The 16080-nt window shown below is 39.7% G+C and overlaps 2 protein-coding genes across 3 annotated transcripts in view; both read right to left on the bottom strand.

Annotated features, from left to right (window-relative positions):
- LOC118814791 overlaps positions 1-14272 on the bottom strand; it is a 30394-nt gene extending 16122 nt beyond the window's left edge. The window contains exon 1 of the mRNA XM_036580567.1: positions 14231-14272. The gene's annotated coding sequence lies outside the window, so the exon portion shown is untranslated. The remainder of the gene's footprint in view (positions 1-14230) is intronic.
- LOC118814790 overlaps positions 1-14317 on the bottom strand; it is a 16682-nt gene extending 2365 nt beyond the window's left edge. The window contains exons 1-6 of one of the 2 annotated variants that reach the window (XM_036580565.1): positions 14152-14317; positions 13693-14055; positions 12012-12119; positions 11756-11788; positions 8686-8754; positions 8418-8577 (exon numbers count right to left, since the gene is read on the bottom strand). In XM_036580565.1, coding sequence (XP_036436458.1) covers positions 8474-8577; positions 8686-8754; positions 11756-11788; positions 12012-12119; positions 13693-14055; positions 14152-14218 — 744 coding nt within the window. In that variant the 5' untranslated portion in view covers positions 14219-14317 and the 3' untranslated portion in view covers positions 8418-8473. Of the gene's footprint in view, positions 1-8417; positions 8578-8685; positions 8755-11755; positions 11789-12011; positions 12120-13692; positions 14056-14151 lie in introns of those variants that run through there. The other variant, XM_036580566.1, reaches the window with a different exon arrangement.
- Between the last annotated feature and the right edge of the window lie 1763 nt (positions 14318-16080).

The following is a 16080-nucleotide window of genomic DNA, read 5'->3' as shown; positions in this document are numbered from 1 at the left end:
GAGGAAAAGGTTATGGGAACATACATTGAAGAGGCTTTAGCTCAGGGTTTCATCCAATCTCCCAAATCTCCTGTCTCTACAGAATTTTTCTCTGTTAAAAGGAAAGATGGGGGCTTTAGGTCGTGTATAGAGTATAGAGGCTTGAAACAAGCAACCAAAAAGTATGCTTATCCCCTTTGAACCCCAATGGCCTTGGAGCAATTGCATTAAGCAAAAATTCTCACCAGGTTAGACTTGCACAGTGCTTATAACTTGGTTAAAGAGGGAAATGGAAGATGGAAAACTGCCTTTGTCATCAGTAGGGGGCACTACGAGTATGTGGTAATGCTATTCGGATATGATAGGACACTTTGTTATTGCCTATATTGAAGACATTTTAACAAACTCTCCCGATTTCGAACATGTTCACCAGGTGCACCTGTCAGAGAATAATTTGCTTGCCAAAGGAGAGAAATACAAGTTCCATCTCCAAACCACTTCCTTCCTGGGATATGCTATTAGCACCAGTGGGATTGTGATGGATCACCACAAGGTTAAGGCAGTCTTTAACTGGCCAGTACCTCCTTCAGTGAAAGAATTATATTTCTCAGTATTTGCTAAACAAAATAGTTTCTCGTAGTTCTCGTAGTGTAAAATTTGTGACCTTTACTGCCACATCTACTGCGTTTCAAACTGCAGAAGACCTCTTTGACCATATATTTAGAGTGACCGGTAATCTCACTTCAGGCTACCATCCCCAGTCTAATGGTCAATCTGAGGGAGTGAACCGAGGACTTGGGAATTTTTTTAGGATATGTTGTCACAATAATCCATCAGACTGGTTCCAGTTCCTTCTATGGGCTGAGATTTCCCAAAACTCTCTGATTAGCTCTACCACAGGTCTGACTCCCTATCAGTGTGTTTTAGCTCATCACCCTCCTCTCACACCATGGACAGTGATTACATCAGCTGTTCCCGGAGTGGATGACTGGATGAGGGGCAATGAGGAGGTTTGGGAAGAGACTCATTGGGAAGCATCAAAAGACTGTGGCAGACCACCATCGAAGTGACAACCCCTCTTATCAGCCAGGTTTGGCTTTTGACCAACGACTTCTCTTTGGCAGAAAGGTGTAAAAAGCACAGTCCTAAATTTATCGGTTCATTTAAGATTTTGAAAAAGATAAACAATGTGACTCATCAGTTGGGCTTACCTCGCAGGTACAGGGTCTCTAGTTCATTTCTTGTTTCCCCTCTGAAGCCTGTCGTTCCAGATCCATTGGACAAGGAAACAGTAAACGAGTGGCTGCCCCTCTGGTGGAGGTCAAGTGCTCCCCAGTCTCCGCTGTACATCCGCTGCTGGATTCTTGGAGATGTGGAGGAGCTTTCTAGTACCTGGTGGAGGAGGAGTATTGTCCTGAGCATTGTTGGGTTCCTGTAGGTGATGTATTAGACCCAGGCCTGATATCTGATTTCCACAATCGACACCCCAACAAGCCAGCTCTTCACCCCACACAAGCAGACCTCCCATCATCATCCTGTCAGCCATCGTAAGAGTTCTGTCTGTCCAGCGCCGTGACAGCTCTGGGGTCCAGCTCTGCAGCACCTCAGAGTGTGGGGGTGGTAGTCATCATGATCGTCTGGACTCCTTGGGGGGGGTGCTGTCACACCACCCTCTGGTTCTGTAGTACAAACAACTACACATATGGACTCCAACTCTTAGAATCCACCTGGAGATCACGCGACACCTTCCACCAATCACGAAGTGTTTCAGAGATCAGCTTTACTGAAATACTAATCAGCCACACCTGTTCGTCATTCACAGACTTCTATAAAGAATATTTGCTCACACACACACTTCGCAAAGTACTGCCGCTGTTCACAGAGCATACCAAGCCTTATTTTCCTCTCTCTTAGTGCAGCATTACAGAATACTTCACCTGAAATGCAGATGGCAGATTCTGAAGCTTTTCAGGAAGCAATTTCCTCCCAAGGACACACTCTTTGGGCAGCATTACAGTGAGCAAACTGTGAAAGGGTTTAATTAAATACATCAAAACAAAAAGCAGGCAGGTATTGTTTACTATCGTTAGTATGGAACACACTATCACTGTCAGCATTACTGTTAGACAGACCTTTGTCACAGAACAGACAGCTTGTGTTTGTACAGGTAACTAAAACTGAGTACTTTTTCTGTTAGACATCAAGAAATGTGAAAAGCCACCACTATGAAGCAGCAACTTCAACAGCCTTACTGTACCACAGATTAGAGCAAAGATCAAGTGATGTGTCAGAACAGGCCTGAAAACAGTGGCAAGAAAACTAATAAAGATTTTGAACATCCAAGATTTCTGAATGGCGACTGCAAAATGTGAATGAAACCGATTAATATTCCAAACCTCTGCACAAGCTTGAATAACTTAGATTACAGGTAGTACAGTAGCTTTTAATCATGGTCAAAAGTTACTAAGCAAAAAAACCGAAGTCTGTTTTTTTTTTTCTTTTCTGTTGGGTGGGGGGGGGGATGGGTTCTTCAGTCATTTAAAAAACATAAGAGGAACTAAGAACTTCCTCAAAATGCCTCTAGGGAGAAGCTCATCAAGTTATTAATAACTTGTCCATGTTTCTCAAAATTCTACTGAATATGTCGAAATGGATTTCAGTCCAGAAATAACCATGGGATTCTTCAAAAACTGGACCGGTAACCCCCTTCAACATGGCATCTCAAACTCCCAAAGGAAATGACAGGAGGCAGAGGGTTAACTTTCAGAAAGGTGGAGCGCTAATCCACTTTATTGACTGGTCTGAATTTTTTGTAATTGGCTAATTAAGAGACAATACAAACATTGTGTTCCAACATGATGGGATACATGGGTTTTTTCAAGTCTTCTGTACAGACAAAAAGAGTAATCAGAGCTGGTTTCATATTGAATAAGCACTAGGTCTAATGTTATTCACTACTAATAGCAGCATTTTCTTGGACCCCCACAGAGCAGGTACTATTTGGGTGGTGGGTCATTCTCAGCACTGCAGTAACACTGATGTGGTGGTGGTGTGTTAGTGTGTGTTGTGCTGGTCTGAGTGGATCAGACATAGCAGTGCTGCTGGAGTTTTTAAACACCTCAGTATCACTGCTGCACTGAGAACAGTCCACCAACCAAAAATATCCAGCCAACAGCGTCCTGTGACCACTGAAGAAGGACTAGATGACGACCAACACAAACTGTGCAACAACAGATGAGCTACTGTCTCTGACTTTACATCTACAAGGAGGACCAACAAGGTAGGAGTGTCTAATAGAGTGGACACTGAGTGGACACAGTGTTTAAAAACTCCAGCAGCATTGCTGTGTCTGATCCACTCAGAACAGCACAACACACACTAACACACCACCACCATGTCAGTGTCACTGCAGTGCTGAGAATGATCCACCACCCAAATAGTACCTGCTCTGTGGTGGTCCTGAACTTTGAAGAACAGGGTGAAAGGGGGCTAACAAAGTCTGTAATTGTAAAACTAAAAAGTGCTCCTCTATAGTAAGTGGAGCTCATAAAATGCGTGTGCTTTTGGAAGGAAATGGAATTGACATAAGCCTTAGGACTTATTAAGTTATTTGTGTTGCAATATTATAGTAATATAATAAAGTTTTAAGGAGGCAGTAATGCAGTGAGGTCTAATAAAATCAATCAACTTCTTTAACAACAGAATAATCTTGGCCCAAACAATAAGCACTGCAAATCTTATTACATATCAGTCACAAAAATACTGATACTGGCAAGCTACACTTTTAGACAACCACATTCTAACAACAAGGTGTTAACCAAAGGAAGCTGCAGAGCTCTGTTCTCACGACCAGAGCAGATGCACTCTAGTAGTTTGTTTGTAACGTGTGTTGGCATCAAGCTAACACCCACCTTCACACTCACTCCCTCCCAAACAATGACCTCAGCTACTACACAGTGCCTACCACGATAACACACATCCTGTTTATCAGAGATTAGATCTATTTTCACCAATGACACTTGCAAACTGACACTTCATCTGATTTTAAAGGAGATTTTTGCTGAAGCACCAAAGATTGTTTTTAGGAGAGCATCTACCATAAAAGACTAACTGATCACCCAGCTTTTCTTGAGTGAACTCGATTTGAGGATACAAGAGTTGATCAAGTCAAACTACATAGTTTAGTCAGAAGTTCTCACATTTTTAGTACTGCATCTCTGTTAGGTGAACAAATTGGTTTTTGCTCCATTTCTCTGCGAGCTCTTTCCATCACGCAGTCCCACCAGACACCTTCTCCTCTTGGGCTCATGATCTCCTGATGTCAAAGTGAACATTTAGACACTTGCTGTGCTTTACTACACACTACCTTTCAGTTAAAATGTGTTTTTTATTGTATTAAGCATTAATGGACACAGAAATCTGCATAACTTCAGGTGCTTGAGTGCTGCAACAGACTCACCCCAACATCAGGAGACTGTGAGTTTGAACCCCAGTGAAGTGAGAGACTTCCATATCTGGGAACCTGGAAGGAGAAAATGCCTGGTGGGAGCTAAAACATTACAGTGTGAGGGGAACTTTTGACTAAACTAAGAAGTTTGAGTTCAGTGAAATCTAGTCAGGCCTGACAGCTTAAAAGAGAAGCCACCTTGTACTCCAGCCACGGTTCTCAGAGTTCTTTTCATGCAATCTCTTATGATACTACAAGTGTATGTTGATAGAGTCGTTCAAACTGATTAAAATAAAATAAATATTAACAGCATTGTCATTACATCTGCCTGTAGTAGTGCAGCATAAAGCACAATGCAAAATATTTTTAGATTTCATATTGAATAAGCAGTAGGCCTAATTTTTATTCACCATTAACATACAACTACATTTTCTCAGTTATATTGAAAGAAGAATCAAAAAGCTAATAGACAACATCCAAACAACAGAAGAGCGTGAGTCTGAAACCCAGTGATGCAGCAGCCTTTTAATACCTGAGTTTAGATTTAAAATTAGTCACCGTTCAAAACAATCAATGCACTCAAATATCCCTTTGTATTATTAAAGGGTTCTTTGCATCATGAAAGCGTTCTTCAGATTGATGAAGAATGTGCTGTAGATGGATCTATGTAGAATCTTTTTGAAAAGGGTTCTATAAAGCACCAAAAAGGGTTCTTTTACTGTTACAATGTCAAGCTTGTAACAATAGAAGAACACTTTCAGGTGCTACATAGAACCCTTTTTAAAATGATTCTATATGGAACCACATCACATTCTTCATCAATCTAAAGAACGCTTTAATCACGGAAAGCGTTCTTTGAGTGTTCATGGTTCTGTAGAGAACCATTTTCTTTACTTAAGAACCCTTGAAGAACCATCAAGGAACCCCTAAACGCTATCACAGCAAACACAGTTACGTTGTGACAGTGTCATGACAATTTGTTGTTTTGGTGCCCACAACGCTGTCACAACAATAGCTGCGCTCCAAAGCCTAGGCTGCAGCTGAGGTAGTGCGGGTCCTCAGTAGGACTGTCCTATGAAGACTCCCTCTTAGTAGCCTGCTGGTTACACATATGGACCAGTCCTAACGAGACTGCATGGTGACGTCACCAGAGTGTCATGAAACTTGAAGAATGGAGCCCGTTGCGTTCTGTTTGTTGCTTTTTCATTTCTTTACTGAAATGGAGAAAATGCTCTTATGTAGTATGATAAACTAGATATATACAAATACTACTAAATAAAATACGATATATGGACGATGCTTTAATTAATCAGTGATTTTACACTTCATAAGGTAACAAAGACGAATTCAAGGACGTGAAAGACTTACATCTTAAATTAAACTCCAGTGGCTTTCAGCAATTTTCGTGGTGCTGTTTTTTTTTTTCCTTTGTGACGTTCGTGCGCAGAGAACTGTTGGTAACCCAAAGCCTGGAAGGATACATCTGATGCATCCTTGAAATCACTCCGAACGTAGGCTGCATTTCTAGGCTGTATATGAAGGATTCTTCACTTTGGAACGGTCTGCTATGATGTAGCAGCTGAGAAATGCAACCTAGACTTTGGAACGCTACTGTTGAAAAGTAAAAAAAAATTGTGACAACATAATCTGTTGCACTGTCACAACCTTCTAGATGTGCATTATGTTCTGCATAGAACTCAATGGAATTTTTCTGAGCTGCCGACTGATAGTATTCCGATGACATCACACTCGCACTGCCATCATTTTAGCAGGCAACATAAGTTAATTCAGCTGTGCTGTGGTGCTTTGTAATGACATAAAGCCATAACTGCACCAGCAAAAGTGGTAAAACACTGGGATCATTATTTTAAATCTTATTTTTAACGTGTATTAACAGATATGGTTTGAGTGTATTGTCTTGATTTTATTTGATTTGTTGCTGCAGTGATAACAAATGAAAGCTGAAAAAAAGCGCCCCATCCCAAACCACGTACTAGCGTATGTTCTAATGGCGCATATGCCATTAAAAGTGCACTCATTAGTGTAGTAAGTGAAGTACAGAAGCGTGTGGTTTGGGACACGGCGTTAGATCAGCCAGTGAGACGCATTCAACAGCTGCTGTGCTGTGCTGCTCATTAAACATCTCCAAGCGCAAGTTTGAAGTATTTGTTGATTAAGGATCATTTATTGAGGCAAATCAGTGTATTTACTGAGGTGAGCTGATGTTGGCTTTATATTCGCCAACTTTTGTAATTCGTTCTACATTTAAGGCTCCTCAGTGTAACTGCAGCACCATTTAAGGTGGAACAGAAAATTCAAATGAGAAGCTGGCATAGAAAAGGCTGAGTTTACTACTTAAGAGCTTTGGCAGAACTGGTAAACAGCCACAAACTGCCAACAACAAAAAAGTCAGACGATAGACATGAAAAAATTGAGCTGGTGGATCAAACCAATTTTATTTTTTTGCCACAAATTCTTTCCATAGTCATAACTCACCAAATAATTTTACTTTGAGCTGACTTCTTACTTTTTTACAGTGTGTTACTCAAAGCTGAATATTTTGTGATTTGAAAGTTATTAAGATAAAACAAATGGCTTCATAAAAGTGGAGACTCAGAATGTGTTGTGTATCATTTAGTATGTCCATGTGGCTGTTTCTGTGTTGGAAAAGCTAAGAGGAAACTAAAAGAAAGATTTGCAGGGCATAAATACGCTAAAACAATATTCTTTAGTGAAACATTACAAAGAAAGACATCAGAGTAATTCTTCATCTTTAAGCCTGCAGGTCCAGATATGGTAAAGACGAGTATCTGTGAGTATCCGACTCCAACATGACAACATTCTGGATTTGGTAGTTTAGGGCTACGGAGCTCCCTGGGATTAGATTTTGGGCATTTTTTGTAAGCTGTGTAGAACTTCATGATAACCTTGATACTCTGTGTCTTTTTTTTTTTTGCTCTGGATTTATTCTTTTCCTCATTTTTTGGGTCTTTTATTGTCTGTTAATTAGATGTGTAGACAACTTGAAAGATTGCCAAAAAGGCTTAAATACACATTTCTTTTTTTCTGCCCTGAAAATAAATGAAAATTTTCTTATTGAAGTATCATATCTAAGAGTGCTTTTAGCATTGGTATATCAGTCCTTGTTACCAAAGATCACACACTTTATTTACTGGATATTCTGCTCTTCTAAAATTGTGTATGACACAACTTTCATTCTTGTTAACAAACTTTCAAAAGATTTATTTAGAAAACATTTAATTCATAATATACAGCAAACACCAGTCAGAAAACATGACTATCAGAACAAGGCCTTGTTCAGGCCATGAAAATGTAAACTCAGTCACAAACTAGTAAAACAACCAACACAAAAAAACAAATACTTCTGCAACTCTCTCTAAGGCTAATGTCTGTTAGCAGCCTAATGGGATTCTACAGGTGTCCCAAAAAATTGACATAATTTCGTAGTCTAATAACAGCCGATTCTCCCTCAAATGATCTCAAATTTTAACAAAATATGTAAAAACTAACCAAGTTTAATTTTTTTTTTTTTTGTTGAAGAATGGAGTTCACTAGAAATGAAAAGGCATTTTGTGTGTTAGAATATGCTCGAACACATCTCAAATGATGTCAATTTTTTGGGACACCCTTTAGCAGTATTTAGCGTTAAGCTAACATTGGCTGCTCTTAAACACAGACAGTTGAAGCGTATAAAAGACATTCCATGTTTATGTGAAGTCTAGACTTTTCTCCAAGATGTATTTTCTGCAAACCTATTCCAATCCAATCCACTGCTCCACAGCCCTGTGCTGTTGGGCTTTATACCTTTTCAGCCGTTGTTTGGCACTTGGCATGGTGAACTTATCCTCATGTGCAGCTGCTACAGAGCATCCCATTCTATTGGCAATGCTTTTCCATAAAGATCATACAAGTTGGGTGGGTGCAATTGAATGCCTGTGTCAGCAGTGGGTGTATATCAAAGTAGCTGAGTTCATCAATTAGAAGGGGTGTCGATACTTTTGGACATGAGCAAGTCTGAATTATGTTCTATTGCTCTGATGCTTTAACACCGATTTCCTCGTATATCACTTTCTCTGTGCTGGTCTCTGGGAGCCCAACAGTGTCGTAGACTGTGTTAAGATGCAGACCTTCTGAAAGGGAAAACACTAATTTGTATTAAACAGCAAACTATGAAACACTGAGCAGACTTTCTACAGAGAAGCATAACAACATTTGATTGTTGAAGAGGGGATATTTACCGTGTCTGCTTTGGCTGTTCTTTTCCGTATGTCTGACAGAGTCATATATTGGGTTAGAAAGTGTGAGTCCTAGAGGGAAAGACGACACATACAAACCAACCATGTTTCATTTATATTACAGTATTAGTCCAGGATGCCTTCTAATTTATTGATTATTTTGACAGCACATTTCACTCCAGGTTACCTACCCTGAGTTGCAGGTTTATTGTCTACACCTCCTTGTTTCTACACTCACTCACCATTTGATCAGCTCCACTTACTATATAGGTGCACTTTGTAGTTCTACAGTTACAGACTGTAGTCCATCTGTTTCTCTGCATACTTTGTTAGCACCTCTTTACCCTGTTCCTCAGTGGTCAAGACTCTCACAGGACCACCACAGAGCAGGTACTATTTGGGTAACTTTATGGTTAGTTGACCTGATCAAAAGGACAATGAGTGTAGACAGAATGTAGTGTACCAAATAAAGTGGCCAGTGAGTCAAACCCATTTGTTGCTGCACAATTTACCCTCTACCATGTTTTTCAGTGGAAGGGGACCATCACTGAGCAGATGTTTAGGTGGTGGACCATTTTTAGCACAGCAGTGATACCAATATAGGTCATCTGTGTTGTGCTGGGATGAGTTCCTGGCATTTTTACATACTTAAACCTAGTTGGGCCACCCTGTGGGTGTGTAGACAGACACTATCCCTACTGAAAAAGGACCATTAGAAATCATTAAGATCAAAACATAATGGTTTTGCTTTCTAATAGGAATTGGCTTAATGGCTTCCAATGGAGATCACTATTTTCCCACTAGGAAATCAAGTTCGATGAACTTTAATTACTTAAATTGGAAATGTGATAGCAGATTTAGTATAGCCAATTTAAGTACATTATATTGGGTCAATACAATTGCCTTATTTTGAAAGAAAGACATTTAATTATGTGGAAATACTTTCAATAATTGAATTCAGTTCAGTCAAAGAACGATATAAGTACCGATGTAAAAACAGATTAAAAAAAGAATATCTGTAGAACACCTTCCAAATGCATTTAGAATCAGCCAGTTGTGATATCAACCCATGTTGTGATATTAACCTATGAAAAAAGCCAAAACATATTACAAAGCCCTCAGGAACGAACAGAAACACTTTATGGTTTCTTAGTTTTTTCAGCAGGGAGAGCTTTAGAGCTTTTTTCAGGCCTGAAATTTTGGTCAGAACCTGAATACTGCTCAAGAATTTTTTACAAGCCCAGCATCGTGCTTGAGTTCGACCCTGACCCGAGCTACACACAGTTCTGTCAGTGCCTCACCCAAACATATCATGTTCGAGCTCAAAACTGAGCTGAGAATAACAAAGCTCTGTTCATTCATCACCCAAAGTGCAGAATAAATCCGGACAGGATGGTGACTAAAATAGCCACCATTATAGTGCAGATTAATAAACATGTCGATAATAATATGCTTTAATAAAATACCTAGCTGACAAAAGTTATATTGAAATTCTGCATTAATGAATTTATTCATCAAATACTATATTTTTACAGCATCATCAACGCTTTTCTCATGCTGTGCTGATATAGTGAGATGTCAGCCATCACCTCTTTAAAACAAACTCTATTTCTGCACATAGAACATGTTATATAGAAAATAATTAAACATATCACTTAAAATACTTTTGACCAAACAAATCAAACTTTGTTTGGCTGCACTATATAAAAATACTTTCCTGTATCGATTCACTGTCCCGTTTTCTCTCGAGTGTCAGTGCTGAGTGCTGACCAGCATGCCTGATTAAAGAACGATTTAAGGTAATGAAAGTAGTGAAGAATTAAGTAAAGGGTAAAACTAAAGGCCCAATCCCATTTCACCCCTCGCCCCTAGCACTTAGCCCTTAGCCCTCCGTTTTGCACGTTCACACCCAGGGGTCAGGGTGTCTGGATTTTTGCTGAGATAGAGGGGTAGGGCGAAAACAGAGGTTTTTCAGAGACACACTCCAAACAGGGAGTTATGAGAAAAAAGGAAAAATCAGCAAACCCACAAATGTGAGAATTTTCTCCATTAAGAAAATACAACTATTGTATTTCTCAGTTTAGTGTCATTTCAGTGTATTATGGTCCTTTTCTTCATAACAAGCATAAAAAATCGCTAGAAGTACGCTGATGTTTCGGTAGCTAGCTAGCTAAATTTCCTGTTCCACCTTAAATAGTCCAACACTACAGACACCTGAAGTGCCAGAATGTAACTGCTGCACCATTTAAGGTGCAACAGGAAAATTCAAACAAGAAGCTGGCGAATAGCTGAAGGCAAAACAAAGATATTATCGTATATAAAAGACATAACAAAATCATTATAAGCAACATACAATTAAGGAGGGGGACGGAAATGTAGATATAACTCAGTTCCAAGGAGTAAGGTGACACTCGAAAACAAGGGGTAGGGGCCAAAATAAGAAATGGGATTAGGCGTAAAGGAGGGGGAAATACAGGGTGAAATCTGTTAAAGTGGGAGACGAGCTCTGAAAACATAAACCTGAAATTTAACCCCAAACTGAGCCTGACACACATTTGGATGTCCAAACTAGACATGAGCAGCCGTGTTCCGTTGGGTGTTGACAAAATGTTTAAAAGTAACTTGTCCATATTCATCAGTGGCCAGTTTCTAACCACACATCTGCTCATGGGCTGGCTATTTTAGTCAGTGGACTTTTCTTAACCGAGTGATTGTGAGGTGTTTAAAAACCTCACCTGTGTCTAACACACGCAAACCAGTGCTACACACACTGCCATGCCACGTCACTGGTATGCTGAGAATGGGCTCTAGTGGTCCTGTGGTGGTCCCTTTCCACTGATAGATAGGGTAGAGAGGGGCTGATAAATTGACGTAACAGATGGGCTACAGTCAGTAACTGTAAATGTATTAAGTGCACCAGTATGGTAGGTGTTTCTGATAAAATGGCCAATGAGTGAAGCTACAAGGCAGGATTATCTAATGAACTAGCAACCCAACACTTACACAAGCAGTACAGCAGTAAAATTGTGCTGTCACACTGTGTCTTCACAAGTTTCCATGACACATAGCTTACCTCGAACGCCGCCTTGTCTCTTACGGTGTCTTCCTGCAACACACAAAATAAGTTTCAGTGAACTCAGTGTTGTCAGTTAAGCTTCACAATGTAGTCTGAAACTAAACTGCTAGAAAATCCAGACTGATCTCTTATTAACACTCTACTTTTGAACCACATGGCTTCAAAAAATAAACTAAAGAGATAAAGATAGGAGATAGCAATAGAAAGTCATATCTTGTGTAATTTGAAATAATAACTGTGTTCAAAGACTCACGTTTACTCGCTATGTAGCAAACACATGCTGTGAACAGTAGTAGTACTACTGCTCCTCCTGATGTTCCTGCTATGATGGTTTTCTGGTATTCAGAAACAGCAACAAGACCTGTAGGTAAATAATCCACTCAGTTGAGAATGTAAATCTGTCTTTATATGCATGCAAAACTGAATGAATTATGAAAAACACAAATGTTTTCATGGCTTTTCATATTAATTAATAAGAAATCTAATTAAAAAAAAGTGAAAGAAGAATGTTACTTTGTATTTTGTTGCCGTATGGCAACAGGATGTGACAACTGAACTGTAATCTGTAATACATACACTGAGTAAACACGGCTGTAAGACACTGTGACAGTCATTCATGCATGAAAAATAACATTTAAAACCAACATATATGCATGTTTTTTTTTCAGAATACTGAAAAGTATGAAAATAAATATCTTGACAAGTTTGGGTATGTACTGTCCACATGTACTCCAACTATGATCAGAGAAGAGATTAACTTTTAGGAACAGGAAGTTAAATGAAAATCTGTGTCCTAAACTGGACATTAAAAAATGATTAAGTGACTCCTAACGACCATGCAAGACCTGGTAGACCACCACAACTGCCCCCATCTGACAAACAGCACTTAAAGCTTTCATCTTTGAGAGAGAGGAAAAACTGCTCTCTACTAATAGGGTTCTCAGAACAATGGACTGACCATCGATGAGTCCAGACCTCAACATCAGTCAATGTGTTTGGGACTACTTGGATGGTGGGAAGCAGAAAATGCAACCAACTTCTAAGACTGAACTTTGGAGGTGTTTAAAAACATCCCTGCAGATTTCTCTGAAAAAAGTAAAGAGTGGACACAGTAAATACTGAAAAAATGGAATATTCAGTTGTTGAGGCTTCTGCGTATTTTTCTGTTATTTATATATATATATGTGTGTGTGTGTGTGTGTATATATATATATATACACACACACACATTTGTAGTTCTACAGTTACAGACTGTAGTCCATCTGTTTCTCTGCATACTCTTTTAGATCCCTTATACCCTGTTCTTCAATGGTCAGGACCCCAACAGGACCACCACAGAGCAGGAACTATTTGGGTGGTGGATCATTCTCAGCAATGCAGTAACACTGACATGGTGGTGGTGTTTTAGTGTGTGTTGTGCTGGTATGAGTGGATCAGACACAGCAGTGCTGTGATATATGCAATAATATTTACTTAATGGCCATTTTGCTCTGTGACTAGAATATCCAGGCAGTGTCCATTGTGTCCAGTTGCAGTACACTTATTAACACTGTTTGCACTGTCACATGCAGTTGACAACGGTTATATTTTGTCACATAAAAGCCATAACACCTAAAGTAGATTAATTCTTGTATTGTGTATTAATATATATTTAATTACACAGACACTTTTAGAGACTTCCTGCAGTCAGATCTCACTATGTGAAGTGAAAAAAAGACAAATCTTACAAAGCCTTCAGTTTCCCAAAGAAAAGAAAAAAATGGACTTGTAGTTACATTGTAGTTAAACAAAAAAATTAATTAATTATTGATTGCCATATGAAAACACTACATAGTAAAAGGTTAACCAACAATTATAGAACTATTTTTCTGTTTTAAAGCCACAGTCAAATGTCTAAGAATATAATGTACATGAATGGAAATGTGAAAACTAACCAAGCTGCACTTCCTGATAGGCGATGCTGCAGTTGATTCCCTCATGAAGCTCACAGCGGTAGAGACCCAGATCAGACTGCTGTACATTACGGAGGAGGATGGAGAAGTTTCCAGATTCTGAGAGTTTGGGGAACGTCTTAATACGTCCACCTCTGTTATTCCAGAACATTACTTCACCCTGCAGATTGATCTCCACTAGATTATCTGCTGGTATAGTCCTCTGACTCCACACTGCTGCTATATCTGCAGTCTTGTTTGATCCGAGGAGGGTTGGTTTAAAGATACATGGCAGAAGAACATCAGACTGCAGCTCAGTGGTTAAGTTGCTTCTGCCAACATACTGCATTTGACATCCTCTAGATCCTGTGTGAAAGCATGAAAACCATCATCAGCCATAAAAACCACCAAAACCATCATTAAGAAACAGCTAATGTAGATGTTTATGAGAAAACAGCTCACCTTTGACCAAACAGCACCACCAAAGCATCCACAAACCAAAGAATCTCAGCTCAAAGAGCAGAACCATTGCGTGTTTCACCTGCTCAACGCTGAAAAACAGCCTGAGAAAGTGCAGTGATGGTGAGAGATTGTTCTCAACATCACTTCCTGAAAAAAAAAAGCTCAAAATAACAAACTGCACAACACCACGTTACCACAGAGTTGAGGATTTACAGAAATAGTACATCGCCACACCCTGGAACGACTTACAAGACATTAACACTTTTTGCTAAGTGAGTTTATCTGAAAAGTCACTAGAGGTGATAAACAGTGATAAACGGTTTACAAATAGCTGATTAAAATCTTTCTGGTTCAACACTTTTATTTAACAACTTTAGTCACAAATTCACATTGACCAAGAAATACACAGTACTGGGCAAAAGTTCACCTTTCATTTATACCATTTCCAGTCAAAACAAGAACATACAGGTTATTTATTTTTCAAAGTTAAGACAAAAACAGACAACATTTAAATTTACAGCATGCACGATTTTAGCATCACTGAGTCAGGAGAAAAAAAAAAACACGCAAAAATATGGTGTGGGTGGGCTGGTGTGAGTCACCCTGTAAAGCCTGAAATAATTTAAAAGTCAGAGGCGTGGGATCGAGAGTTTCATAGACCGCGTCATACATCTTATTGTCACGCACACTCAAAAAGACAAAAAAATTATTCACCTGTGACTGAAACGTACCTAATGTGTGTAATACCTCCACGAGCATGAATAACAGCTGTGACGCGTTTCTGGATGTAGGCGACATCAATGTTCAACTCTTGCATCAAGGAATTGCACAGTTTGTCCAGATTTTGTGGGTGCTTTCCCTGGCAAAACCTGGTTGTCCAGCAGCTCGATGTAGGTACTGTGGTTCAAATTTACTGTCACCTCAACCAAAGAATCTACTTCCGTGTAATTAAAACACCCCAGAACATCACAGAGCCCCTCCAGCTTGAGCCACACTTTGCCACTGCTGGTAGACCCGTATAACTGTACGCTTCGATACACCTGAAAATTCAGCTACTTCCTTCACACTCTGGCCTTTGGTGCCCAAAAGCAATCACTCTTTTTTGCAACACATTTTCCACGCATTGAACAAAACTGCCCTGTACCACCTCTTCTCAATCTATGAATCCTGTCACACACCCCACAGATATTTATAGTCCGATCATCCTTATGCAACGCCATCTGCAGGAGCCTTAAGTTACTACCAACACGCAAGGTGACTTTTTGTCTGGGGAGGTTTTATATATATTTTTTTCCAGCTTTCAGTGTGTCCACGCTATACCTTAAATACAGCTTCCATTCTTTTCGGGAGACCTTTAGGCTTTCAGTTTCTCAAAAAATCTGCAGGGATATTTTTCCACTGTAAAGCAATCTGTAGAGTCTCTATTTCATATCAAAACACTCTGAAAGACTTTGTTTACATCTCGACGATTTAACAATTTAACCCCTTAAATGGCCAGGGCCCACCGGCGAGGCCAAAGCTTTGTTACACACTTCTATAACCTAAAAAATAACTCAACCAGTATGCATTGTAGTCTCTGTAATTACTGAATAACAGGGGTGCAACGATTATTCGACTTAGTCGACTAAAATCAACGACCAAATTAGTTGGCAACTAATTTAGTAGTCGATTAGTTGGGTGACGTCATTACGCGTCTTTCTCGCGCTCCCTAAGAACGTTTTGACATTTCCGCTGACTGGAGACTGAACAACAGCGCGATGGCTCTCGATAGCAAAATCCTCTGAAGTGTGGAGCTGAACTTGTTGTGCTGTCTGTAAAGCCGACCGTAGCTGGCATGACAGCACATCCTCCACGTTAGAGCGTCTGAAGAGGAAACCCGGCGGCTCACTAGATGAAGGAGATTCAGCTCGGTAAGATACGCCGCGTCCC

The sequence above is a fragment of the Colossoma macropomum genome, unplaced genomic scaffold, assembly GCF_904425465.1.
Source record: "Colossoma macropomum unplaced genomic scaffold, Colossoma_macropomum, whole genome shotgun sequence".
NCBI lineage: Eukaryota > Metazoa > Chordata > Actinopteri > Characiformes > Serrasalmidae > Colossoma > Colossoma macropomum.
Note: the sequence above shows the minus strand (reverse complement) of the source record. Positions and strands in the feature narration are given on the sequence as shown.